The sequence below is a fragment of the Marmota flaviventris genome, chromosome 6, assembly GCF_047511675.1.
Source record: "Marmota flaviventris isolate mMarFla1 chromosome 6, mMarFla1.hap1, whole genome shotgun sequence".
NCBI classification, from domain to species: Eukaryota; Metazoa; Chordata; class Mammalia; order Rodentia; family Sciuridae; genus Marmota; species Marmota flaviventris.
In genome coordinates, this window is record NC_092503.1 from 118315999 (window position 1) to 118342875 (window position 26877).

Genomic DNA, 26877 nt, shown 5'->3' on the forward strand with positions numbered 1-26877 from the left:
TTGTTTTGTGAAACTGAAGTATTGAACTGCACAATATAAAACCATAGCCAACTCAGGAGCTTCCCTACAGAAAGAAAGAACCCGTTTAATTATCACTTCTTCTTTTCTTTTGCTTTTTCTCCACCCCCACCCCCCACCCTTTGCAGTACTGGGGGTTGAACCTAGGGGTGCATTCCACTGAGCTACATCCTTAGCCCTTTTCATTTTTGGGGGGTGAGGTACGGAGACTGAACTCAGGAACACTTGACCACTGAGCCACATCACCCTATTTTGTATTTTAGTTAGAAACAGGGTCTCACTGAGTTGCTTGGCACCTTGCTTTTGCTGAGGCTGGCTTTGAACTCACAATCCTCCTGACTCAGCCTCCCCACCAAGCAGTTGGGATTACAGGCATGTGCCACTGAGCCTGGCCCTTTCATTTTGTTTTGAGAGAATGCCTCACTAAGTCTGCTCAGGTTGGCCTTGAATTTGTAATCCTCCTGGCTCAGTCTCCCAAGGGATTATAGGTGTGCACCACAATATCCAGCTAATGAGCATTTCTGAAGTCTAAAGTACAGCATTCTAGAAAGGGGGCAGAAGGGCTGGGACAGCAGTTATGGGCAGGGAACCAGTCAGCCAAGTCTTCAGTAAGGCAGTGAGCACAAGAGGAAAACAGGATGTGTCATGAAGCCAAGCAGATCCAGAGCACAGTCTGACTTGACCCTTACTAAGCTGAATGAGCACCTCACATCATTCTTAACAGGTGTGTTAGCGTCTAACTCAGAGGAGTTGAGGACAATTTCAATAAGACAAATCTAAAGATCCTACTGTGATACCTGCCACAAAATAGGCTTAATGAGTATCATTTCACACACTTGGTGCATTTGTAAAAACTGCCCTAATGAAGGGACAGGGAAACACAATTTTAAAACTCCTGGCTCCTGCCAAAACAGGCAAGTAGATTCATTCATCAATGAATCAATAACAATTTAATTAGGGACCCTTAAAAAGCAAAAACAAATAAACAAAAATCATCTACCCTAATACTTTCCAGTAAGTGGGAAAGGAAACAACGTCTATTAGGCAGTAGGGATATGACTGTGTCCCAGAAATAGATTTTATCTACATTTAAGAAGGTGGCAGGGCTGGGGTGTGGCTCAGTGGTAGAGCACTTGGGTAGCAGGCTCCAGGCCCTGGGTTCAACCCCTTGGACTCCAAACAACTGAAAGGAAAGAGAAGATGATGAAGATGAAGAAGCTGGCAGTCTAGAAGTGAGGAGAAACAAACAGGGAATTACAACACAGCATAAAAAACACAATGACAGGAGTTGTAAACCAGGATCTGGGAGCACAAGCACACAGGAAAGGCTCTCACAGTGGAATGGGAAAGACTTCCTGCAGGCAGTAACATAAAAATGATAATAATAGGCCAGGCATAGGGGCGCACACCTGTAATCTCAATTAGTTGGGAGGCTGAGGCAGAGAATCTCAAGTTCAAGGCCAGCCTGAACAACTTAACAAGACCATGACTCAGAATAAAATTTAAAAGGCTGGAGGTGTAACTCAATGGTAGACCGCTTGCCCACCGTTTGCAAGGCCCTGGATTCTATTCTCAGTACAGAAAAAATAACAACAACAACAACAACAACTGTTATCAAAAAGCTACTATATATGAAGAATATACCAAGTGTGCTTATGGGTCACCTAATCTAATTCTCAGAACCACACTGTAAGCCAGTTACTATTATTACTGCCATTTTAAAGATGAAACACAGAGATTAAAAACTTCCAACTTTGCCACTACTGACAAGTGGTAAAGTTGTGTTTTAAATCCACACAGCTTAACTCCAGAGCTTAGGCACTTTACTTACCACCTACTGCTTTTGGTAAAGTGAGGCCAGAAGCTGTCAAACAGCACAGCACGGGAAGTTTTGTAGGCAAAGAGACATGCATACAGATCTAGCTTCAAGTTAGCATGGGACCATATTCAAGTTAACTGCAAACAGCAATACTGTAGATACAGAAAAGACACTTAATATTTGTTAAATTAGCTGCGTGTAGTGGTGCATACCTGTAATCCCAGGGAGGCTGAGGCAGGAGGATTGCAAATTGAGGCTAGCAAGACTAACCTCAGCTGCTTAGCAAGACTCTGTCTCAAAAATAAAAAGGGCTGGGGATGTAGCACAGTGGTAAAGTGTCCCCAGGTTCTACCTCCAGTACCAAAAAAGGGGCGGTGGGGGGTAGGGTGCTGGGGATCAGCTCAGTGGTTAAGTGCCTTTGGGTGCACTCCCCAGTACCCACCCACCCAAGAGTTTTTTGTTGTTGAACTAAGTAATGTTGAAGTATATGCAGCAAAGCTAACGGTGGGGAGCAATGAACAACTGACCTCAAAACCAGAAGTAAAGCAGACTGCAGAAGCCTCAAAGACACAGGAAGGAGTTTGGACTCTAGGGCAGCCATGACCCTGAAAAGGTGCTCTAAGTCAATATTTAATTTTCTCTTTAGAAAGAACAGTGTTCTGGAGGAATCTTTGCCAATGATTACTTTCTAACTTTTTGCATAAGGAACTAGAAACATCGTTTACCAACCTCAACTGATCAATTTTTTAAGACAATATGTAAAGTTCAAAATGTAACAGTTACCAGTCTGATCCACATTTAATGCCATGTTGCATGGTGTTTTGTTAAAAAAAAAAAAAAATCATGATTTCAGTCAATGCTTTTATTCCATTGAATCAGAAGACAACAGAATACTTTTAATGAGACTATAAAATTCAGGAAACAGATTTAGCAGCCATCTTTAAGGAGTCCTTGAGAGAAGCGCTCAATTGATGGCTTTTGTGAAACTGACCCAGAGGCCTTACACTAGCTTCTTTTCCTTACCATAATTTTCTGCCCAAAACGCAGGGGCACAGTAGGGTTGGCTGTTTTGGCCGCCCCCCAGCCTGAGGCTCCACCTTGTGGGAGAGGTGGAAAGCCAACCCTAAGAAGCCTCGCAGTGTGCTGGGGGCCGCTGGAGAGGCCTCCGCAGCATGGTTCCCTTTGCCCCTCACAAGGACTTACGAGGTGGACGCTACATGAGCACGCTGGACACGGAGAAACTGAGGCAGGAGGAGTTTAATACCCCATTGCCAAGCAGAGACGGCACGCGAACCCAGGCCAACCTGCGGCACAAGCCACACTCCAACCACTACATGCCCTCTCCCCAAAGTCACACCTGCCTTGGGGGGGGGGAATCATACCAACCCACAGGGATCAGAATTCCACACCCTTTGATTTTCAACCGAAAGGGGCTCCACACATGCAGTCTTAAGGGTGTGATTTCCACAATGACTAAACTCAGTCTCTAGAAGAAGCAACAGGGGCTGGCCCCAGGGGTAGAGCAGAGGGAGTAGAAAGAACAGCATGGACACTTCTGGAGTGAACTGGAGACAGAAAACCTGAAGGGGAAAGTGGCCCTCTAGAAGAGGCTCCATGTGTGTCGCAGGATGGGGGCAGGGCCGCCGGTAACAAAGAGAAAGCCTCTTCCTTTCCCAGGGATTTACAACGCCAGAGTTCTAGAAGTTGCTTATCAGCCCCACCTACAGCTCCACCCTAGCAAGCTGTGGTGAAGCTGGCCAGAACAGAAACACCACAATTCCCCAGGCAGGCGGCCACAGGCAGACAGGCGGTGCCCAGCTGTGCCAGGGGCCTCCTAGCCTCAGGTCCGGAGAATTAGCTGCGTGTAGTGGTGCACACCTGTAATCCCAGCTGCTTGGGAGGCTGAGGCACGAGGATTGCAAACTCAAGGCTAGCAAGACTAACCTCAGCTGCTTAGCAAGACTCAGTTGCTTAGCAAGACTCTGTCTCAAAATAAAAATAAAAAGGGCTGGGGATGTAGCACAGTGGTAAAGTGTCCTCGGGTTCTATCTCCAGTACCAAAAAAAAGGCGGTGGCGGGTGGGGGGTGGTGGAGCATGTGAAGTACAGACAGCCAGTAGTCAACTCTGTGGGGACAGGATGTCCCTTCCCTCCCATCCTGCTGGAAGAAAGCACAGAGCTGCTGCCCAAAAAGATCTTTTCCTACATCACATCCCCAGACTTTTGGTTAGTTTAGCAGAGAGGTAAGCGGGGGCAGAATGGCATTTCATCGGCACTGAGACAAGACTGATTTGGGGGCATCATGTTGAATCTATTCAGTGGTTACAGGAATTTTGAGAGGTAACTTTAACATGGGGTGGGATGGGGTGGCAGCAGGGCTTGGGTCAATTTGAAGAGGTCACCAAAATGAAAAGCATCAAAAGAAACATCACTGACCTCTAAGTGGACCTTGGTCAGATCTCCCTCTCCACTCAGTGGAAGCTTTGCTCCCCTTCCTCCCCAAGGGCTCTGTCCTTCCATGCCTGGGGGAGCAGGAAAGCTGCCAACAGGTTGCTGGGGCTACTTCTTAAAGCCCTTTTCCTTCTTCAACCCCTGGTGCTTCCCCCACCAGAGCATACAGGCCCCATGGGGACTTACACAGGACACTGGGAGAGGGTTGATAGTGGATCAAATAATGAACAGACAGAGGTGCTTTAAGTTGCCCCCAAAAGAGTGGTGCCAGTTAGAAGGATTTGTGTTTACAACTATAAAAGGGAAATGCCTCCCTTTAAATATGAGCCATGCTGTCTTATTAAGGTGGGATGATGGTATTAGGAAATACCTGAGGCTGCACAGCTTATAAAGAAAATATGTTCATTTGGCTCATAGTTCCAACAGTTCAAGGATGTGATGCTGCCATCAGTGCAACTCTGATAAGGACCTTCAGGAAGATGGCATCGTGGTGAGAGTATATGCAAGAGGGAGAGCTCACATGGCAAGCCAGAGTCAGATGCCAGGCTCATCTTTTCATAACAATTCACTCTCCAAAGAACTAACATGGGGGTCCCATGAGAGCTACCTTGATCCCTCCTGAGGACAGTGCTCCTAATGACCACCATTCTGACACAGCCACACTGAGGTCTAAAGCTCCAACATAGGAACTTCTGGGAACCATGTCCAACTCACAGCAGATGTCTACGGCTAAAGGCTAAACCTTAGAACCATGTTACAGGCAGCAGTGAAGTTGCTGCTGCCTTAGGGCACAAGGAGCTGTTGTTCACAGCAGGTGCTCAATAAATGTGAAGGGAAACATCAAGACGGAATATACCAAACAACTTAAGGAAATTTTCCAAAGCTCTGTAGTCCAGTAATGTGGTATTTTTCGCCTTTATTTTTATGCAACACAATTCCCAGCGGAACTACACAGTATGACAACCGCAACACAGAAGGGACTCTGAATGTTCTGAAACTTTTTTAAAGTTACACAGGGGCAGAGAATGTTTCAGAGGCAAAAGGAAGACTTTACAAGAGACCAAATGAGGAAAAAAATTTTTTAAATGAGACATCTGGCAACTTAGCAATTCACTTTTCATTTATTGATAAAGGTTTCTTAGACCTAGGTTCTTCTCTGAATCATTCTTCTTAAAATAGACTCTATAGAGAACATTTTGTCTCATTCTTCTCCCATCACAGGTTCCATTGAGAATACAAAAGAAGCAGAATCTCAATCCAGAGTAATTTCATTTTCATATTAATAAACAATTGAACTCCAATTCAGCAATATTTGCTGAAAAGTGTATTGTGGTTCAGACTTTGGTCTCACAAATCTCAATGTCCAGATTCTCCTCAGTGTGTTGTGAGTGTGATGCAGACATGATGCTGCTTCACCTCCAAATTCTTCAGAGGCTTAAACAGCTCGTCTGGAACCACGTTTGTTCCCTAAGAGGACTGGCACAGAGAGAACCAGCTCTGTCCTAAAGGAGGAGTGGACCCCACACAAAACAGGTGGCTCAGAGATCAGGGCTTCAAGAGCATGCTGGCCCCCCACAAAGTGACAATACAGCAAGCCTTTTTTTCACATCATTATTAGGGTCTCATTGATCAGGCTGAAGTAGAAGAAGAAACCCCTCTGGAAATGTTGTGAATACAAAAATTCAAATGGCACCGTGTTAACAACACACCATAGGCCTGAAGCTTTAAGATGTTTCCAAATACAGGTTTCTGTCCATAGGAAGCATGCCTGCACCCTTCCCATGCCAGCATGGCTCTGACCAGGTATGTGAGGACCACAGTGGCAGGGGTACCTGGTGAGAGAAGACACAGCCCCAGACCTATGGAAGGTATATTCTTGTGATCCCAGAAATAAGCATGAGAAGAGCCAGCTAATACTTCCCAGCGCACACAGAAGGATCTTCTGCAAATGCCATACTCCAAAATTTCATTCTGGAATAAAATACAGCCCCAATTCACAGCTGGAAAAATCAGGCCCATCAAACTGTTTGCCCAAGGTCATACAACTAATCACCTCAGTTCCAGAAGGCCTCTGAGGCCATGTTCTCTCATCATGCCAGGCCAGCTCTGCCTCTCTCTGCCACTCCCAACAGCCCTCAGAAAGACAACCCTACAACTGACCCGGCTCCCAGACACAGAGCCCGGGGACAGGCCTATGTTCAATAAACACTGTTTGGGCTGTCTATGGTACGATGTTAGTGCTCACCTCATTTTACTCAGGGAAATTTTTCTTCTAAAGTTGTTCAAAAAATTGAACGAAGTCAATTAACAATTAACAAATACATTTTTCACAAAATAAACCTAAACTTATTACCACACCCTGGATGATTCCTAGGTGCAAGAGAAAATGGGCTGAAACATTCTCTTAAGTGTTCTTCCCATCCTGTCCGACTCAATATCAGCCAACAGAACTTTTACAACTGTCTCCTTTTCATCTTTAGAGAACTCTTACTGTCTCCCAAACGAATTTAAAAATACACTGGACCTGGGGGCTGTAGCTCAGTGGCAGAGCACTTGCCTAGCACCCAGGAATCCTCGGGCTGCATCCCCAGCATCACAATAAAATAAAATAAAAATATATTGAGCAACATCTTCCTGAAAAAACTATGAGTCCTTAATTAGTACTGTTAAATTTATGATATTTTTAATTATCAATTTTTCACTCAGTAGCCCAGTCTAAGAATAATTTGTAATGAATTTTTTTAAACATCCACCTAAATTTTGGAAGAAGATAACAGCCTTCCTGATTGGTTAGTTTTAAATTCAAAACTATTTCATTTAGACTTCCTTAACTGATTAGTTGGGGTCAAAAGACTCAGCATTCAGCTCAGTCAGTATTGCGACATATAACCTAAAACAAGTCTGTTCATCTCTCTGTGACTACTTGTTTGTGTTATGGGCACATGAACAGCCTTTCTCCATTTTACAGGGATGAGCTAAATGTGAAAAGTATTATTTGAGATACTTGATCACCTTTTTTTACCTGGTGCTAGCACAGGGCCTAACATAGGTCAGAAACTGTAAACATTTGAAGAAAGGATAAATTTCCCTTTGTAGAAGCTGACAGCTTTCACAAAGCACAGGAAAGGAAATTCAACCTCAAAGTACCAAACAGTGGATCCAGTTAACCACAATAAAAACAGACAATACACACAGCCTGAGGACCACAACAGAAGGTTCTGTATCTGACCACCAAACAGCCATCCACTGCTACATGCCACAGATACACAGAGGTCAAAAATGTTAATCCAAATCAATTTTCTTTCTCAATCAATCCAAAATGTATCCTGTTCTTTTCGATGATCCTCTAACCAAGATGTCAAAGTATTCCTCCTGATGCTTTCTCTAACCTCTAATCAGTTTCCAAGTGGAATAAGGCAATTCTATAAATAAATGTCTATTCAGTCCTTACCATCTGATAGTCAAGAACTTTCAAGTTATTTCAATCCATCCTCTTTCATAATACATGGTGCCAACTCTTTTTTCCAAGATGAAGGCAACTCTCTCTCACCCCAACAGCATCTGCTGTCCCATTCCTGGGCAGGCCACTGGCCCACAGGGTCTGGAGCTTCTCCTCTCTACAGAACCCAGCCTCACAGATCACCTGAGGTCAGGAATAACTCACAGGAGCTACTTGGAGGAGACTAAGTTGGGTGAGGAGAAAGAAATTGGGCTGAAAACCACCCACTTCCAAGGAGCTGCTAGGAAAGAGAATCCCAAGTTGGTGTTTTAACATAGAGAAGTCAGAGTAGTCAAGTGATGAGGATCAGTCTTACAGAGGCACCAATAAAAATGCTGACAGTGATACTAACTAGAGATGCTGGAGAATCAACAAACGAACAAAACAAGAAACTGAAAATTTGATTTGGCCATATACAAATTAATACTAATTACAGTCACTATGGATCCTGCTTCCCTAATTACCATGCAGCACAATAATGATCATGTGTACCATTAAAGGTGTCAGACTATGAGTATTTGATTTCATTACAACATTGAACTAAGGTCACACGTGCTCAGCTTCATAAACTGCTGTTCATACAGCCAAACTGTTTACTTATAACTTAAAATTGAAATGAACATCCCTGGCAGACAAGAGCTTGTGTTATTGCAAAAGCACTAACAGTCCTGGGGCACAACCTGAACACTGGAAAAGCAGGGACTCATGGTGACTGAGAGCACAATACAGATTCTAGGGGCAAGAGATTTGTCTTGCACCAGGTGCAGTGGTGCACATGCCTATAATCCCAGCAGTTCAGGAGACTGAGACAGGAGGATTGCAGGTTCAAAGCCAGCCTCAGCAATTTAGCAAGGCCCTAAGCAACTTAGTGAGACCCTGTCTCAAAAAAAAAAAAAAAAAAAAAGGCGGGGGAGGATGTGGCACAATGCTTAAGCACCCCTGGGTTCAATATCTTATACCCCCAAAAAGAAAGAAAGAAATGTATGTTGTAATTTTAAGGATTCTGTGCCCTACACATCACCATCCTTCTTTCTAAACTGTCAAGGATTTACAGTAACAGGAAACTTGGAATCTGTCTGAATTTGGGCTGACTAGAGAGAAAAGCTTCCCCTCCACAAAAAGGGTGTGGTTTGGATTTCTTAAAGACCACTCAGGATTAGGACTCCAGACAGAGCCAATCACAAAGCTTGTTATGCCTTTTCTAGAAGTTTTCAGTCCTACGCATATGGTCCTTGAGCTTCACTAGAAGACATTCTCATAGCCAAGCCAGAGTAAAGAAGCCCTGGGGGTCTACACCACAGCCCTGCTGGATGAAGGATCCCCTCATCCTGCACACACAAAGGGAGCTGTTTCAGCAGAGTCCAAAGCAAACACAGGGTCAGCTTTAAACTTTATAAAACCCTTAGAGTCCACACTAAAAGCCATCTCACAAGAAGTGCTGATTTGGCTTTCTGCACACTTTTCAGTAAATAAGTAACTACATAAATCCTGAAAGGAGTAGGAAGGTCCGCCTTCAATACTTTCCATATCACTGGCTCCCACTCAGTTCAAGGGCTCACAGATCTTCTCCATTAACACCCAATAGAAAATTTAGTTTCTACTACCATAAACAAAAGAAGATTAAAACAAACCAAAAGACTTGACTTCTCTGCTGCCCTTTTAAAAAAACAAAAACAAAGTCATCCAACAACTTCATCTACAAGCTCCTGTGCACACTAACATAAGTACTACAGCAAATGCTACTCTTCTACTAAAGAGAGTGTGTGGGGGGGTCATTTACGTATAAAAATCCAGTTCTTCCACAAAACCTCTTTTCCCCATTTTACCTTGTAATATCCTGTTTAGATGCAAAGACATAGGAGAGATGATCAGCTTCTTAATCACAAATCCATATGGATCACACTTATTCATCACACCTCCTGAATATCACTCAAATTTGGCTTTTTCTGTATATCCATGGTTGCTGCCTTCCATCAAGAACCTAATCATATTGCACTCCTGGCCCACTGATCTGTTTCCCAAGAATTTGAAGTGATCTTCCTAAATGCAAACCCATCATTACCTTCACTATAAAAATCACACACTGTAGCATGGACATGATGGTCTCCCCTCTGCCTGCGACCCCAGCTTCTCTCTCCCTACCCCAAGCACCTGCCTCCCTCCGACACACCACACAGTAACGTGCACATCTCTAGACATCCATTCTTTGTATACACTGTACACACTCAGTCCAGCCTAGAACAACTCTCACTTTCTCTAGACGACTAGACAATCCTTACTAGCTTTATATTCCACTTGAACTTCACCTATTCCAGGAGAAACATTTCTTTTTTTTAATTTTTAATATTTATTTTTCAGTTTTCAGTGAACACAACATACCTGTTTGTATGTGGTGCTGAGGATCGAACCGGGGCCGCACGCATGCCAGGCGAGCGCGCTACCGCTTGAGCCACATCCCCAGCCCCTCCAGGAGGAACATTTCTCAAGCCCCATCCCTGGTTTCTTCTCTGACCCTCCTGGGCCCTCCATTTTTCAGCACTCATTACACAATTATTACGTGCCTGTCTCCCCCTTAAGAAGATCAAAGGCTGTAACTGAGACATCTTTTCTCTCGATAACTCCACTGACCAGCACATGATTTGGCACAAAAGAGGCACTCATTAAGTGAGGAAACTGCCCCTGTCCTTGGCTCCAAATCAGCACACCTCCCCCCACCTCCCAAGAGAGAGAGATGCAAAAAGCTTTTCACCATTTAAACACACTTAGAAATGATGACTGGGTGTTAAGTGCTGGGTTTTGACCACCATAAAAAATACTGAAGAGTCCAAGAGGACTTTTCATTAATGACAATGATAATTATTACAGTAAATGTCAGACTAAGACACAGAGCATAGTGCAATGGGAAACATGGACTCTGGAGTCAGAGAGATAGGACCAAGTTGGACACATCACAAAAGCCCAGGTCTGTGGCTTCATGGGAGAACCAGGAAGTCTGAGAACGTGTCTACTGTAGTATTCAACCCACACAGGCCCTCCTCTGCTTTCACTCCACTCTACAGTGGACCTGGGTGATGGTGGAGAAAAAGAGTTATGTTCCCAGGCAAAACTCCATGGTGTTAGAGGTCAGAAAAGTGGTTACCTCAAGGAGGGACAGTTTTAGCTAAGAGTTGACACAAGGGAGCCTTCCAGGGTGTTGGAAATGTTGCTCTGGTAATGATTACATGGATGTATTCATAGGTAAAAAGACATTAACCTGTATATGTAACATCCATGCACTCATCTGTACTTATACTTCAATTTTCTTTCTTCCCCCCCTCTTTCAAAATAATAAAAGAAACACACTTCTCCTATGACAGAAGACAGCACAAAAGCTGAGATTCTGAAGTCAAAGCATGCATGCAAGCAGCCCCTCTGCCCAGACCATGTCGTTATTATCAAGGGGCAGCCAGTGCATGCACACACCAAGCTTTGGCAGGGGGTGGAATAAATGTCTCACACAATAAATGTTATCACAGCGTCCCAAAGGTACAGAGAAGCTACCATACTTAATAACTAAAAATTTATTTCAGAGGGTTACTAAACTCATAATCACTGGAGCAAAATAAGTGCTCAGCCATTTAGCCACTGACATGCAGAAGCTGTGCTGAAGGAGTTTAAAGAAGACGGTGGTCAGGCCTTGGCCTAACACACAGCTTGCCCTAGGGAAGTAAGTGGCTACTCAAACTACTCCACAATGCTATTGAAACAGAAACAATGTTTTGAATTGTTTCAATTCTCATTCATTCTCACACCCCCCCCCCCCCCCCCAGATAAAAGGCCTGGAAAACAGTCTGAACTCCAGGAACTCCAGGAAGCCAGCATCCAACCCAGGACAATCTGGTACTGGCCATGTTCCCAACCTCACCTCCACTGATTCCAGGGAAGGCCCCGCCCACTCCTGCCTGATAGCTGCTTTACTCACTGTTGGGTCTTTCCCATTTTAGCTCTTCCTCCTTCACCTAGCAGTTCCTCTGCCTGCCCCATACCAATCTTATATCAGCTACCTGAGTCTTCACCCTTTGCAAACGCAGAACCCAAGTCCCATTTCTCAAGGAAAATGACGTGGTAGGGGGAAGGACTCCTCCCGGAAACTCCTCAGCACAGCATTAGCCTCCTCCATGGCTAAACAGTAGGGTGCCCGGATTTCCTCTGTATAAATAATAATATTCCAGCTGACACTGCTATGTTCCATCCACCTCTAAGTACTTTATATGCATTAACTCAATGAATCTTCATACAACCTTACATGACAAGTTCTATTATCATAGCCGAGGGAACTCAGCCAAAGCAGCTAAGAACGCTGTCTGCATCTGCCATCTGGTAGGTGACAAAGGAGAGATTTGAACTCAGGCAGCTTCATTCCAGAGCCACTGCTTAATAGAGCTTTCATTTGCATACTGTTTATTTTTATTTTTTTTTTAAGACAGAGAGAGAATTTTATTTATTTTTTAGTTTTTTCGGTGGACACAACATCTTTGTTTGTATGTGGTGCTGAGGATCAAACCCAGGCCGCACGCATGCCAGGCGAGCGCGCTACCGCTTGAGCCACATCCCCAGCCCTTGCATACTGTTTAAATAATTTTAGACTTACAGAAGAGTTGTAAAGAAGTACAAAGAGTTCCCATCTCCCTTTCACCCAGCCTGGTCTTTTAGAATGACAAACTCTGTAACAAGTCAACTGAAAACCAGGACTATTAAGATTAAAAAAAAAAAAAAAAAAAAAAACCTCAGATATTATAACAAATCAGTTTTATAAATTACAAACATCAAAGAAAATCTTGGATTTAGCTTCTACTATATCATTTCATTAGTACTAGCAACATTATACCACCTGATAATTTCATATGCATTCTTCTCGGGAAACAAATATTTTTAAATGATTGCAAGATTTCACTTGAAAGAATCAGGTCTTCATAAATATCTGCCAACTAAATGAGAAGCAGCTAAGTATCTGGAATGCCATTTTCATCTGTTCTCTCTGTAAATGAACTATAAAGTTGTCAGAAGAACATATATTAGAGAGAGGTCACTGGAAATGGTAGTAACCAAAGGTCTAACAGATCATGATGTAACCCATGATGTTACATTCTATTCCTTTTTTTTTTTGATGGTGCTAGGGGTAAATTCAGAAATTCAAGACCTCGAGCATGCTAAGCAAGCACTCTACCACTGAGCCACATCTCCAAGTCCTTTTTATTTTATTTTGAGTCAGGGTCTCACTAAGTTGCCTAAGACCTCGCTAAATTGCTAAGGCTGGCCTCAAACTTGCAATCCTACTGCCTTAGCCTCCCCAGTAGCTGGGATTACAGGCATCCACCACCACATTCAACTTGAGGAAGAGATATTTTAAAAAGAGATAGCTTGCCAAGCACCGTGGCACACACTGATAATCCCAACGGCTTGGGAGACTGAGGCAGGGGGATCACGAGTTCAAAGCAAGCCTCAAGAACTTAGCAAGGCCCTAGCAACTCAGTGAGACCCTGTCTCTAAATAAAATACAAAATAGGACTGGGGATGTGACTCAGTGGTAGAGTGCCCCTGGATTCAATCATCCCCAGTCCAAAAAAAAAAAAAGAGAGAAAGAGAGATAGGTCTATCAATTTGGCCAACAAAACTAGTAAAAAAAAAAAAAAAACAACTGGATCCTCATTTCTTATAAAACGTAACTAGTAAAAAATACTGGATCCTGATTTCTTATAAAATTCTTTCTTTAAAAAAATAACAACTGCTGGGGTTGGGAACTTAGTTCTGTGGCAGAATGCTTGCCTAGTGCATGCAAGGCCCTGAGTTTGGTCCTCAGTCTTGAAAAAAATTAAAAAATAATAATTGTTAAACTTTAAAGCAAAGCCTTAAGTTCTGGATCATTTACTTAAAAATCTTTTCGAAAATCTGCTGTGGGTCTGCTAATGATGGACAAAGGGATGGCTGATGAGTGACTAGCAAGAAAACTATTCTCTAGCTGAATCTTAAACATACAATTATGTAGATAGCAACAGATTAAAAAGTAACAAATCAGGAATCTCTGCCAATTTCAACATCTGAGGTATTTTCACTGGTAACTAAAAAGTAATAGAGCAATTCTATTACTGCTAAGCATATAGGACCCATAGGTATTTTCAGAGCTACTTAGCTAGATTGTCTTTTCCTTTCACTCCCTCTACCAGGGTTTCAGACATCTTTCTGGTAGCCACAATCTCCACAGAAAACAGACTCTAAAAGTCTTACAAACAAACTTTGGTCCTGGGCAAGTCCCTCTTAACCTCTTTGAATCTCATTAGAAAAATGGGCACCAAGCTGGGCACAGTGGCACATGCCTGTAATCCCAATGGTTTGGGAGGCTGAGGCAGGAGGATCAAGAGTTCAAAACCGGGCACCCATACCTGCATGGAAGGACTGTGAAAGGTAAAGCACCCACGTCCCAGGCTTCAAGCTACTGTCAACGGCCACTGACCTGGCCAGAGAGCATGCTCTGAAAATCATTTTATGGACAAACTAAATTATTATTTAGGAATGCAAAATATGGTTGTAAACCGCTAATGAGTGAGGAGAAAAGATCATTAAAACAAAACAAAACAAAAAAGTAGAGCTGGAAATAAGTATAAATACACAGGCCTCGGGTTTCTCGCTGGTCGTTTAGATCTGCTTCCCACACACTCTGGCCCTGTGGTGCATCTGGCTAAGGGGGACCACTCCAGATTTTCTTTTCAGTAAAATTTATGAGTATGTGAACCAGCTTTGGAAGAAAATGAGCAACAGTTTCTAGAAAAGTCTAAAAAGTCAATATGGGAGGTTAGTTTCTCTTCACGAGCTGCAGGGCATTTCTGTATATCCCCTAAACTGATATATAATTTGGCATATATTTAAAGACATTCCCTTCATCTAACTTTCCTATATTCCAGGGAAATTGCCAAAGACTAAAAACAAATAAGCTTATCTCCCTTTTCAGAGTCAAAGTGTTCCAAGAGATTTGTGTTACATTCTTGAATAAAAGGAAGATTTCCCAGTTATATAATAAAGAAGAGTAAGATCCAGAGCCAGGATGCCTGGGTTCAAACCAAGCCCTACACCTGCCAGCTTACTACCCTGGCAAGTTCCTCGAGCTCTCTGTGCTTCAGTTTCCTCATCGGTAAAACGGCAATACTGAGTGCATTCCCCAAAGAGCTGTTAAAAGGACAGAATGGTGTCTGTAAAGTGCTCAGGACAATGCATGGTTAAGTTCTATAAAAGCAACTATTAAATGAAAATAAATCCTTTAATTAACCTTTTTGGTAAAATTCTGCCACAGTAAATGATGGCTTTAATCTCATCCAGAGACTGCTTTTTCCCAAGTGGTCAAACACAGTCCTTCATTAGGGACAGTTTGGGAGTCAGACTCCTGGCACTGCTCTCTTCCATGTGGCCCTATGCTAGTCACTTTAAGCCCTCACTAAATCTTTGTCTCTCCTTCTATAAAATGGGAATAATAGCAACTATCTAGCAGGTGAGCTATGAAGGTTAACTGAGAAAATACAGGTGTGCAGCTCTTGGCAGAGCCAGTGAAGTATAAAGTGCCCAACAGAGAAGATTCCCCCACTCATCAAAAGTACACCTGTGCACACCTACCCACTGCTGCCAGGAGCACCAGCACTGAGTTGGTGAGTGAGCCTGTGATACTACAAGATGGGCTGGGCTTTGCACTGAAGTTTTATCATGGCTGCAGGGCAACCCAGAGAATCTAGCAGATGGACTCCAAGAAGACTCAGAGCAAATTCACAGACTTCATAGGATCTGAGAAGAACAGAGAACAGGCTAGTGACAAAGCCAGGCCTGGGGCTTCTCCCCTGGCCCAGCAAAGAGTTAAAGATCTAAAAGCAAACACCAGAAGGTCTCAGACTCTTCCAGCAACTCAGGTAAACAGCCCTGAACTGATCTGCTTTGTAATCTTTTCTGGCCATCATACTTTTTCTAAATAGGACTCAATTGTAACTTAAAAAGCAAAATAACTTGAGAAATGGATTGTGTTTAAAGAAAACTGAAAACACGAATCACAACAAATGCTTACTGGATCAAAAGGAAAACAGTCAACAGAATAGTTCATTGGACAAAGAGGGCTGGGGTGCTGGCAGATACTGCCTTTAACAGGATCTCTAAAAGGTTAAAGCACCACCTTTAAACTAAAAAGTTTGTGTTTTCTGAGTACAAGACACCTCAAGTAACTATCACTTTTTCTACCTTTCACAGGGAAGAATAAGAGTCTCCAATTTTTTAAATTAAATATGTCCCCTTAAAGAAATATCATCTTTGCATTTTAAACTTTCTCTATAACTTAAAGGTTGTAAGTAAGACTCCTAAACAGACAGGGCAAAGCTGAAAGTCACAGAATAAACAAAAAACAAAAACAAAAAAAAAATGGATAGGAATAAACAATGTACTTTCTTAATCCTGTAAGTGCAAGCACTTAACAATGCCTTCCTTTTAAAAGTAAAATTAATGCTACAATCCAACACCAGCGAATGCTCAACTATGATTATTGGCAAAGTGATTAGCAAGACAGATATCTGCAGCTGCTTTTCCAGTCACAGTAAAGGAGAGCCTGATTGATCTCTGCACACCGTGCTGCTTCTAGTCACCCTGGTAGAGACAAGTGCAATATACAAGCCATGACAAAGGATGGGCCCATCGAATGGAGGCACATAAGGCCTTGGTCTTACAAGAATTGTAAGGTTTGGAATGTCCCATGACAACAGAACAACAGGAAAAAGCTTTCTATTTCATTCTGCTTGGAGCATATTGCTCTATGCAGCTGTATTAAGAGCCCTCTCCTAAACGTTCTGCCTGTGAACAACACATGAGACTTTAAGTTGACATTAAACTTAAACAGGAGACTGGGCAGGTGAAATACAAGTTCAAGGCAGGCTGAGTGACCTAGTGAGACCCCGCTTAAAAATAAAGGAGGCAGATACCGAGGATGTAGTTCAGTGGTAGAGCACTCCAGGCTCAATTCCTGGAAAGGAAAAAAAAAAAAAAAAAAAAACCATAACCCTGTGTTGCACAAAGGTAACTTTCTGAATGTAAGTAGCACTTAGCAGCCATAGATCAGTACACTACTTCCCAATTACAAGAACCCAGAAGAGTTTGGGGGCCTCAGAATTATTAGAGTCCTTAATTTCATGTGCACATATATGATTTTTACAAGGGTTGGATACTCAAAATACATCTATTCTCCTATTGAGTATACAAAATATTACACACCTGGTATGTTGTAAACTTATCTACAAGGATAACTAATGTTAATAGCAATTAATTGAATATTTCAAAATAGCTAATAGGCTTTTGAATGTTCCCAACTTTTTCAACACAAATTAATGATAAATGTCTGAGGTGATAAGATGTCCCATTACCCTGATCTATGTGTATTTAAGTCTCTTACCATACCTCCTAAATACGTACAATTACTGTGTCAATTAAAAATAAATATATGAGGGGGGGTGTGGTGACGCGTGTCTATAATCTCAGCAGCTCAGGAAACTAAGACAGGAGGATGAGAATTCAAAGCCAGCCTCAGCAAAAGCGAGGCAATAAGTAATTGAGACCCTATCTTTAAATAAAAGACAAAATAGGGCTGGGGATGTGGCTCAGTGGCCGAGTACCCTTGAATTCAATCCCCACTACCAAAAATAAACAAATAAACAAAAATAGGTTTTTAAAAAACTCATCTACAAGGATGTTTATCTCAGAGCTATTCTAAAGCAGAATACTAAAAACAAACTCATGTCCCATGGCAGAGAAGGGGTTAAATAGATTACAAATTCACATCCACTATAGATACCACTCAAACACTTAAAAGGAGGCTGAGGAAGAAAAGAAAGTGAGAGGAAAATGTTCACAATATATTAAATGAAAGTTTGAGACACAGTATGTCTCAAACAATATCACTGCCATTAAAAAAATAGTTTGCACAGAAAAAGACCAAGTTCATATGCCAAAATCACCACAGTTGATTTCTTTAGATAATAAAATTATAAATGATTTTATCGTTTGCTTTGCACTTATGTGTCTTCCAATTTTCCTACAAGGCAGAGCTCTATAATCCCTTCTTCCGCAATTCAGAAATCCAGAAACTCATTTTTTTATGAAAATGTATTTTTGTCAGTTAGCAGCAAACTTGTTTAGCTGCAAAACCTGACCTAACCTGATATGAAACTGCTTCATATTTATCCCATTTAGTGTAAATATTTACAGGTTTTACAATAGATACATAATTCCTCATGTTGCTGTAATCCCATTCAATATCACTCTCCAAACACCCAGAATTTTGGATTCCAAAACATCAAACACAGGATTATTTACCTGGATTTACTTTAGTAATTTTGAGATCGTTACTATTTTTAGGTCTTAAAAATAGGATTCCTCATATATGAAAAGGTAGGGAACCTCTGCAATCAATTACTATAAATTTTTAAGTGATAACATCAATAAAAGATATGTCCTTAACAAACAGGATCATCATTCGGATTCATCAAAGGTAGCTAGCATCTGCTCCCATCAGATGATCAGATGGTTCTGGCAGCAAAGGTCTGCCAAGCCCTAGGCAAGCACCAGGCATATATATGTGCCTTGCATATTTTAGTTTATTTGACGCTTCCTTAGAAGGTAATTACCATCCCAGACCCATTTTTCATATGAAGACACAGAGACTCAGAGAAATTTCGTAACCTGCCTAAGTCACAAGACAGAGTTGGGTCAGACCCTGACCCCGAGTGGCCATGTCATGCCCTCCTCAGTTCAGTGAGCCAGGAGGCAGTTCTGCTTCCTGAGTCACCTCCACCATTTTGAACAGTAGCAACAACATCCCCAGCAGATACAACTGACTGACTGTTTTTAATGCACTGACTGGTTTTAATGCACAGACAACTGACTTGTCTTAAAACTCTTTTTCAATTTGTAAAAAAAAAACAAACTTGATCTACAAATTACTGAGAAAGGATAAATATGAAGCCATACCATATAATTTCTAGTATTACCGCCATTAACACTAACCACACCAAAGTTATCTGAAGATGTTCTATGAATGCAACATGTTGTACAATATAATTTTCTACACCACAGAAAATCTCCCAGTCATCTTTTGGAAATCAATGTGGGAAACATTTTCTGAGGACTCTCCAAAAAAATGACCAAGTTCCTACCCACAGGAGAGCCTGCTTTTCCAAAAACAAACTCTGCACTGTCTACTTTTGGAGTTTCCTTGGTGTCTCTGGGCTACAAACCCCAGTAATTTACTTTCCTCACTGAAGACTAAAGCAGAAATAGCCTGGACTTCCTTTTTGCAAACCAAAATTCACAGCTGTTTGGGGTGAACAGACCAAGGGGGGAAAAATCTTTTGAAGAGATTTTTCTGGCCAAGGATGTAACTTTCACTGGGACTATAACCTCTGTGTCAAGTGAACATGCTGCTGCTGACTGGATACAAATCAAATTCTTTGGACCACAAGATTGTTCCACTGTTTCCTGTCTCAAATTTTTGTAACCAATGCAGCAGAAACTGAACTTCAACGGAGAACTCAGGGAAAGGGAGAACACTGACTTACTACATTTCTGTAAATTATCTTTTACTACAATAACTGCCCTACTTAGTTTAAGATTAGGCAGCACTCTCCAGATTTTTTTATATAAAGTAACCATCACAGAAGTCATTTCCAGGCATGCTACTTTGTTTTGTTTTTAACAAGGGAACCACATTCTTCTTTAGAGAAAGTAATAATGTTCAGCGATTCTAAAATAAAGGAATAGGGCTGCCATTCCAACAAAATTACACTTAAAAGATATTTTAAGAAGTTCTTGAAAAATTGTTCTTAATTAATTAAGGTAGTTCAGTGGAAGAGCCAGAAAATGTTAACTTTGGGGACTGTGTTTTGCTTTTTGTTGTTGTTGTTCTTGTATTCTTTTGGAAGAGCAGGAACTTAGATCAGACAAATCTATGAGATCCTGTTTCCCATTATACAGTCCTTACATGGTCAATGTTGCCCTCTTCCTTAGGATGTTAAGATCATTTTGCTCAAAATAGTTATTGTTCAAAAGAAATCTGTCACAGTAGGAAGGCAAAAGTAAAAGGGTCAGCAGGAGAAAAAGGTACAAAGCCATTAAAAGTCTCAAAGCTCCTGGGTGTGTGGTGCACACTTGTAATCCCAGCTAGTTAGGAGGCTGAGGCTTGAGTAGCCTCAGTGACTTATTAAAACCCTGTCTCAAAATAAAAAATAAAAATGGATGGGGATGTAGCTCAGTGGTAAAGCACCTCTAGGTCATTCCCAGCACCAAGGGGGGGGGGGGGGGGAAGCAACAACAAAAAAATCTCTAAGCTACAGAACCAATCTAGGGGTAAATAAAGTACCAAGTCAGTAGAATGGTTATGCTAACCACTCTTTCAAAAACAAGTTTGAATTCCTTAAATAAGCATTAGTAACCTTAAAAACAATCACTTGTCATATATTCTGACATTTGAGGGAATCTGTTACTGTCCACAAAAAGGAGCCCATATTTTAAATCTTTCATTATTCATTCCTTATTTCAGAATCCTTTCATATCTCAGGAAATTCACATCTATTTTAGGATTTTTTTTTCTTTTTTCACAAGACTGCAGAGTAAGAATGAACTTATACCCACATTTATTGCAACTGTCTACAGATTTTAGATTTCTCCAGCAAGCCTCCTTTCTGCCCCATTTTTATTCATTCTTCTTATGCTTAAGAAATTAAGGCTAAGGCTGGGGCTGGGGCTCAATAGCAGAGCACTTGCCTAGCATGTGTGAGGCACTGGGTTCGATCCTTAGCGCCACCTATAAATGAACAAATAAAATAAAGGCATTCTGTCCATCTACAATTACAAAAAGAAAAAGAAATTAAGGTTATAGGGAACTGGAGTTATAATTCAGCGGTAGAGTGCTTGCCTGCACATGTGAGGCATTGAGTTAGATCCTTAACACCACATAAAAATAAATAAAATACAAGTATTGTGTCCATCTACAACTAAAAAAAAAAAAATAAGGATAGAATTTTCCTAAACCATGATATAAGTCTCTACCACAATTTCACACAACTACAACCTTTGGTTTGGTTTCTCTACTTCTGAACCCTGAGGAATGTATTTCACTTTATCTTTCCACTCACATACATCAGTACATGATTCAACCTAAGTTTCAAGTTATTATATGATGAGTTTTATTTTAACATTTTCTTTTCTCAGATCTTTTGGCTTTTTAGTTGTTAGACTTCATTTTTAACCGAAATCATACTGCATTCTCAGACCAAAACTGCTTTCTTAGAAATTAGTACTTTCACTATACCCTCAACATAGCAAACTCTTTATTACATGAGAATGTGAATGCCTGCTATGTGCCTGGGACTAGAAGTTTAATACAGTACCTGTCCCAAGCTATAGCCTGAAAGCATGTATCTATTAAACAGAAAGGAGTCAGGGTTACATAAAGTATAATCAATGCAATTCAGAACTTCTGCAGGAACTACATTTTGGGTAATTATGCTTTCTAGAAAATATATTGCTTATACTTTAAAGTAACAAAAATTATGGTGGCACAGATCTGTAATCCCAGCTACTAGGGAGGCTGAGGTAGGAGGATCATCTGAGCTGAGGAATTCAAGACCATCCTAGGCAACATAGTGAGATCCCATCTCAAAAAAGATTAAGTGATGGCCAGGCATGGTGGAGCATGCCTGTAATCCCAGCAACTTGGGAGCCTGAGGCAGGAAGATCACAAGTTTGAGGCCTGTTTCAGCAACTTAGTGAGAACCTGTCTTAAAATAAAAAACAAAAAAGGCTGAAAAACAGATCACCAAGCAGTGGTAAAGCACCTGGGTTCAATTCCCAGTACAAAAAAAAAAAAAAAAAACTAAAACTAAGAAATAAATATTTTTTTAAAAAAAGAAAAAAAGATTAAGTTAATAAAAAATTATATTTTGGATAGAAAGCTAAAATATATTTATAAAATTTCCTCCTTTTATTAATGTTATATGGAACATAATCTTTATTTAATGGCTAAAAGTCATTATAAACAAATTATAGCACTAAGATATAGTACAATGATGTGTGGGCCTACTTAGGTGTATAGGGTTATAAACATCTATGACAATAACTTTGAAAGACTGGGGGACTGAGAGCTGGGTTTCTTTTTTTGGTCAATCTCTCACACAGACATACCACACTACCATAACCTCAGTAAGACCACAGTGGGAGAGGGCCTAATTCTGAGAACAGCACCTACAATGTGCTAGGTCTACCATAAATTTTACAGGGCAGCTGGCAATCACTTGGCCAGACACAAAGTCAATGATGAATAAACATTGGTTTAACAAATGGCATTAATATGTCTGCCTGAGCAGGTCCTCTCCCTTATTGCTTCTAATCTGCCATGGTGGGAAAAACAGATCACCAAACATGAAAGAACACTAGGTAAAATGTGCCTGGCACAGTAACCTGCACATGGCAGGTGCAACATGGCAAAACTGTATGTGATAAGCCAAAGATGGCTACCAGTGAGAACTTGAATGTACTAGAAATTGTGATAAGCCTGTTACATATACTATCTCAGACATTACCTATAAGGCAGGTAATATTATCCCCATTTTACAGACATAGAAATTGAGGCTCAAAGTGGTTAACTTGTAGAAAGTCAGTACAGTAAACAAGTGAGGATCAGAAAAACAGGACAACTCTTTTGTTCCTAGTAGAAGTCATCTTGACTGACTTTCTGATTCTCAGGTATACTCTGAAAGGTGAGGATTTCTGACTATACTCAGAAAGTAGAAGCTCAGGAGATCTATGTTTATTAGGATCACCAGGAAGGACTTTAAGAAGACTTAAGCCAAAGCAGTATAGAAAAAAGAGATGGGCTAAGAGAAGGCATTTTGGAACTTAATTATAACCACAAAACCTTTGTGGAATAAAAGAAGGAGATGATAAACACATGAATAAACACACGTGTTTGAAACATCTATACCCACTGCAGCTGTAAGCTCCTCAAATAGTTGAACAAAGGTAGGTACAACAGCTGAGACAAAGGCCAGATGTGAAGCTATAATTCCACAGCTCTCATTAAATAACCCAGGGTCCTTGTCAGAGAGGGGGGTGGGGGTTGGGAGCATAGAGGAATCACCTCTACTATTTCCAAACTTACAAAAAGAAAGACAAGCTGGGGCTGGGGTTGTGGCTCAGTGGTAGAGCATTTGTCTAGCATGTGTGATGGACTAGGTTCGATTGTCTCAGCATCACATAAAAATAAATAAATACATAAATACGTAAATAAATTCAAGGTCCATCAACAACTAAAAAGAAAAAAATTTTTTAAAAAGAAAGACTGGCCTAGGGATTATTAAAATGCATGGTCTCATTTGCTCAGAAATCTTTCACAAAGTTTAACCAGAGTTTTCCTCTAATTAATGACACACCTAATATAACAAGTGCCTGAAGATCCTCCTTACCCCTAGCAGTCACAGGAGCCGGGGGCTGGGAAACTCGGGGGCTGGGAAACTCGGGCATCTATGGCCTCTACAACAGACACAGGGCAAGTCAGGAGTCAGCTCTCCAACTCTGGGGAGGGGAGACACACCCACAGCTTATGGCAGAGACTGGACAAACCATCAAGAGGACCAAAGTAAAAATACTGTGCTCATCAGGCTTCCTTGTCTTAACTACACGGTGGCTAAATCCTCAGCAAAAAATTCAACAGTATCTGAATGAGAGCATTAAGAATAACTCGACCTGTACTGAAGAGAGAGAAAGATGTTCACTAAGCTTTAGCAACTCTCCAAATGCCATATCACCAATTCCAGAGAGAAAGATGCTCCTCCAAACCTCCATGTCTTTCCCTTACCTCTGACATCAGAACTGCAGAGGGTCAAACAATCTAGGTAGGATTCAAGACCCAGGACATACATTCAACATACATTAATGAGCACCCGTGGGTCATCAGGCATTAATCTAAGAACAGGAGTATTAATATAAGAAACACTTGTCACTCAGATAGAAGTATACCAGTCATTATTATTTACCTTTATCTGGCCCAAATACTCAAGAGTCCAAGTAAGAAGTTGTGCCCCACAAGCACCAAATAAATCTCCTTTCTCATATCTGATTCTGATCATGGTGTGCCCACTTGGAACCTTCCCACCACACTTGATCTTACAAACCCTCATATCTTCAAGGCCAGCTTAACTCCCCCTCCTCTAGAAGACCCTGAGCTCCCCCACATTCCAAAGTGATGTCTCTGTTCTCCAAACTACCAAAAATTATAGTAACACTACCAGATTATTCATAAATTGACTGTTCTCCAAATGATAACTTTTATTTATTCAACAAATCTTGAGTACCTACTATGAGCCAGCACTGTTCTAAGGGCTAGAGAAACAGCAGCAACAGTAGCATATTTTTCTTCTCCAAAGGCAGCTCCTGGGGAGGGTTCTACTCTTGCCTTCAAAAACCTTCCTGTAAAGATCTGGGTTGGTACTCCGTGCTTAATACCTAACGATTTATGAGAGCCTGGGGCTTTTTTGGTCCAAGCTCACACAAATCGAAGTTACATAAACTAATGGGGAACAAAAGCTACCAAAGCCATTTCTAAATGAACTTCCACTTCTTAAAAACCCCAGAAGAACAAGGAAGGAAAAGAAAACAGGCTATGAAAGCACTGCTGAACCAACATATTTTACTCACGCTGACAAAGCACCTCCAATCCCCCTTCCAAGCCACACAAAAGTGATCTTTTCCCCTCAAGCCTTGCAGTCCCAGACTCAAGTGTTTATTTCAACAGATCTCGGAAAGTTTAAAGCACTTCTCAGTTTCCTAAGCAAGACTTTTTGAATATTTCTTAATGGATAAGCCCCCTAATGAATCCTGCATATGCCGCTTAGACTAATCCAGTGAGGTTGACAACAAGGAACTACAATTTGAGCTTCAAGCACTAGAGGGGCTCAAAGATGAACACTTAGAATGGGGTAAACCCAGGGACGATTTTAATATAAACAAAAGTCCAGTCCCATAGAGCTCTGTCGAAGGTTCCAAGTTCCTAAGAGAAGGAAATCAACAGAATTCCCTCCGGGGAGCCGCAAGACTCTGCAAGGCGTGCGAGTATCTGCAGGAGGCGAGGGAGATTTGAGCTGTGTATGTTTGCTCTAAGGTGGCTTTTGTGAGAAACGACAGCTGGCACCTAGAGCGGCAAGGGTGAAGCCGGGCTGTGCCATGCGGCGGAGGCTGCCACCTGGGCACTCCCACCATTCTTCGCAGCGGGGTCAGCACGCGAAACCAGGAGAGCCAGGCTCCGCGCGGACCCGCACCCGCGCCCCTTCGGGCTCCCGGCTCCGAGGGTCCTCGCCCCGGGACACGACGCAAGCCCACCCCGCCCGGGTCCCTGGAGCCACGACCTCTCTGGGGATCCAAGAGACCTGCGGGGGAGCGGGTCTCCAGGCGTCGGCCCGGCGCGGCGCGTACCCACCTGAGCAGACTGGAGAGAGGGTGGCTGGAAGAGCCGAGGCCGCCGCCGCCCCCGCCGCCGCCGCCGCCCCCGGAGCCGCCGCCGCCGCCGCCGCCCCCGAAGCCCGAGGAGAGCCGCTTCCCGGACAGCAGCTTCTCCACGGCCGGGAGGTGCCCGGTGCGGGCCGCCTCCAGCAGCTCCTGCTCCTTCCCCATCCCCAGGGCCGCCACCCCCTGGACCCCCTCCCCGGGGCCGCCGCCAAGCCTGCACGGGCTCCCAAACTTTCCGTCTCCGGGCAACGCACCCCCCAAACCGGCCGGGGACACCACCCCCCTCCCCCCCCCGCCTCTCCCCCCCCGAGAGCGCGTCACTTCCGGGATCTGGCGTCACGCGTCACCGCGCCCCCGCGCCCCGCCCCCTTGCCCACCTAGCTGGGCGGGGCTCCGCGGGCCCGCGCAGGTGGACTTGGCTGTTCTGCGACCCGCCTGGCAGAGCGAAGTGTCAATGTCACGCGTGGGCACCACTGAGCAGGTGGAAGAGAACAAACGGGGCCCACCTGTACGCGCCTCCAGAAGCGCGCTCCTTCCCCAAAGGTTTCAGGAGCTCACGGGACTGGAAATACGGTAATTCGTCCAGGCAGTACAGAAACAAAGAGAGAAATATGGTAACGCGCACCCGCATTTCCTAGCCCATTCAGCACACTACATTAAGTATGTTGTAGATGCGGAGACCTAGTGATACACAGGTGAATAAAACGCCCAACTCGTATCTCAATGTTGGAAGACAGGAAATTTTTAAAATAAAAAATATCATTGCCACTCCATGAAAAGATTCATTTAAGTGAAACGTGCAAAAGAGAGACCTCCCTCTTTGTAGGCTTTCTTCCTAGTTTTGATGAAATTAACCAAACTAATTTTTAAAAGAAAAAGTCAGGTTTGTAAAACCACACTCGATCTTAAGTTTGGTTACTACTGCTGAGCTGGAGAAAAAAAAGAAAAAGAAAGTATGAGATTCAGTAGAAATTGTCTGTCGATCCACGATACTAGCAATGTTCCTGACTCGAAGTAAGCGATCAATAGTTGTGGAGTGAATAAATGAATTAGATTAATACTGCTTCGGCTCTCCCAGTCCCTCTCCCATCTCCACCCCCGCCTAAGTGGTTGCGAAATAGAAAGGAAATGCTAACCATTCAATAGTAAATACAGGCCTGCGGCCACCGTCTAATTGGAAGGTACATGCCTGAATCCCTGCTTAAAAGTTTGCCAGCCAAAGGTAGCTGCATTCCCCGACACCAACATGCAACGGAACTGAGTTTTAACCCCGTACCCTAACTTTACTCTGAGGGAGAGAGGCTAAGGAAGGGGTTAACATTATATTATTAGAAATGCGGAAAGGAAAAAAAATGAGTCTTTCAGTGAACAAAACTACTCCCCCTCACAAATGCTGGTTTTCTAGAGAGGAGAATGCACACTTCCTATTTTTCTTCTTCCCACTACCACAAAGCCAGAGCTCTTCAAGTCATTTAGCGCGCTTCAAAATGACCCCTCCGCGGAGCTGTAGGGATGATGTCATCGCAGCGCGACAGCAGGAA

At 42.5% G+C, this 26877-nt stretch overlaps 1 protein-coding gene across 9 annotated transcripts in view; it reads right to left on the minus strand.

Moving 5' to 3' along the window:
• The window catches only part of Anks1a (ankyrin repeat and sterile alpha motif domain containing 1A), a 181854-nt gene extending 156282 nt beyond the window's left edge, over positions 1–25572 (minus strand). For 4 of the 9 annotated variants that reach the window (XM_027943499.2, XM_071613475.1, XM_071613473.1 and 1 more), the window contains exon 1: positions 25308–25572. In XM_027943499.2, coding sequence (XP_027799300.2) covers positions 25308–25501 — 194 coding nt within the window. In that variant the 5' untranslated portion in view covers positions 25502–25572. The remainder of the gene's footprint in view (positions 1–25307) is intronic. The other 5 variants (XM_027943496.2, XM_027943495.2, XM_027943494.2 and 2 more) reach the window with 2 other exon arrangements.
• Between the last annotated feature and the right edge of the window lie 1305 nt (positions 25573–26877).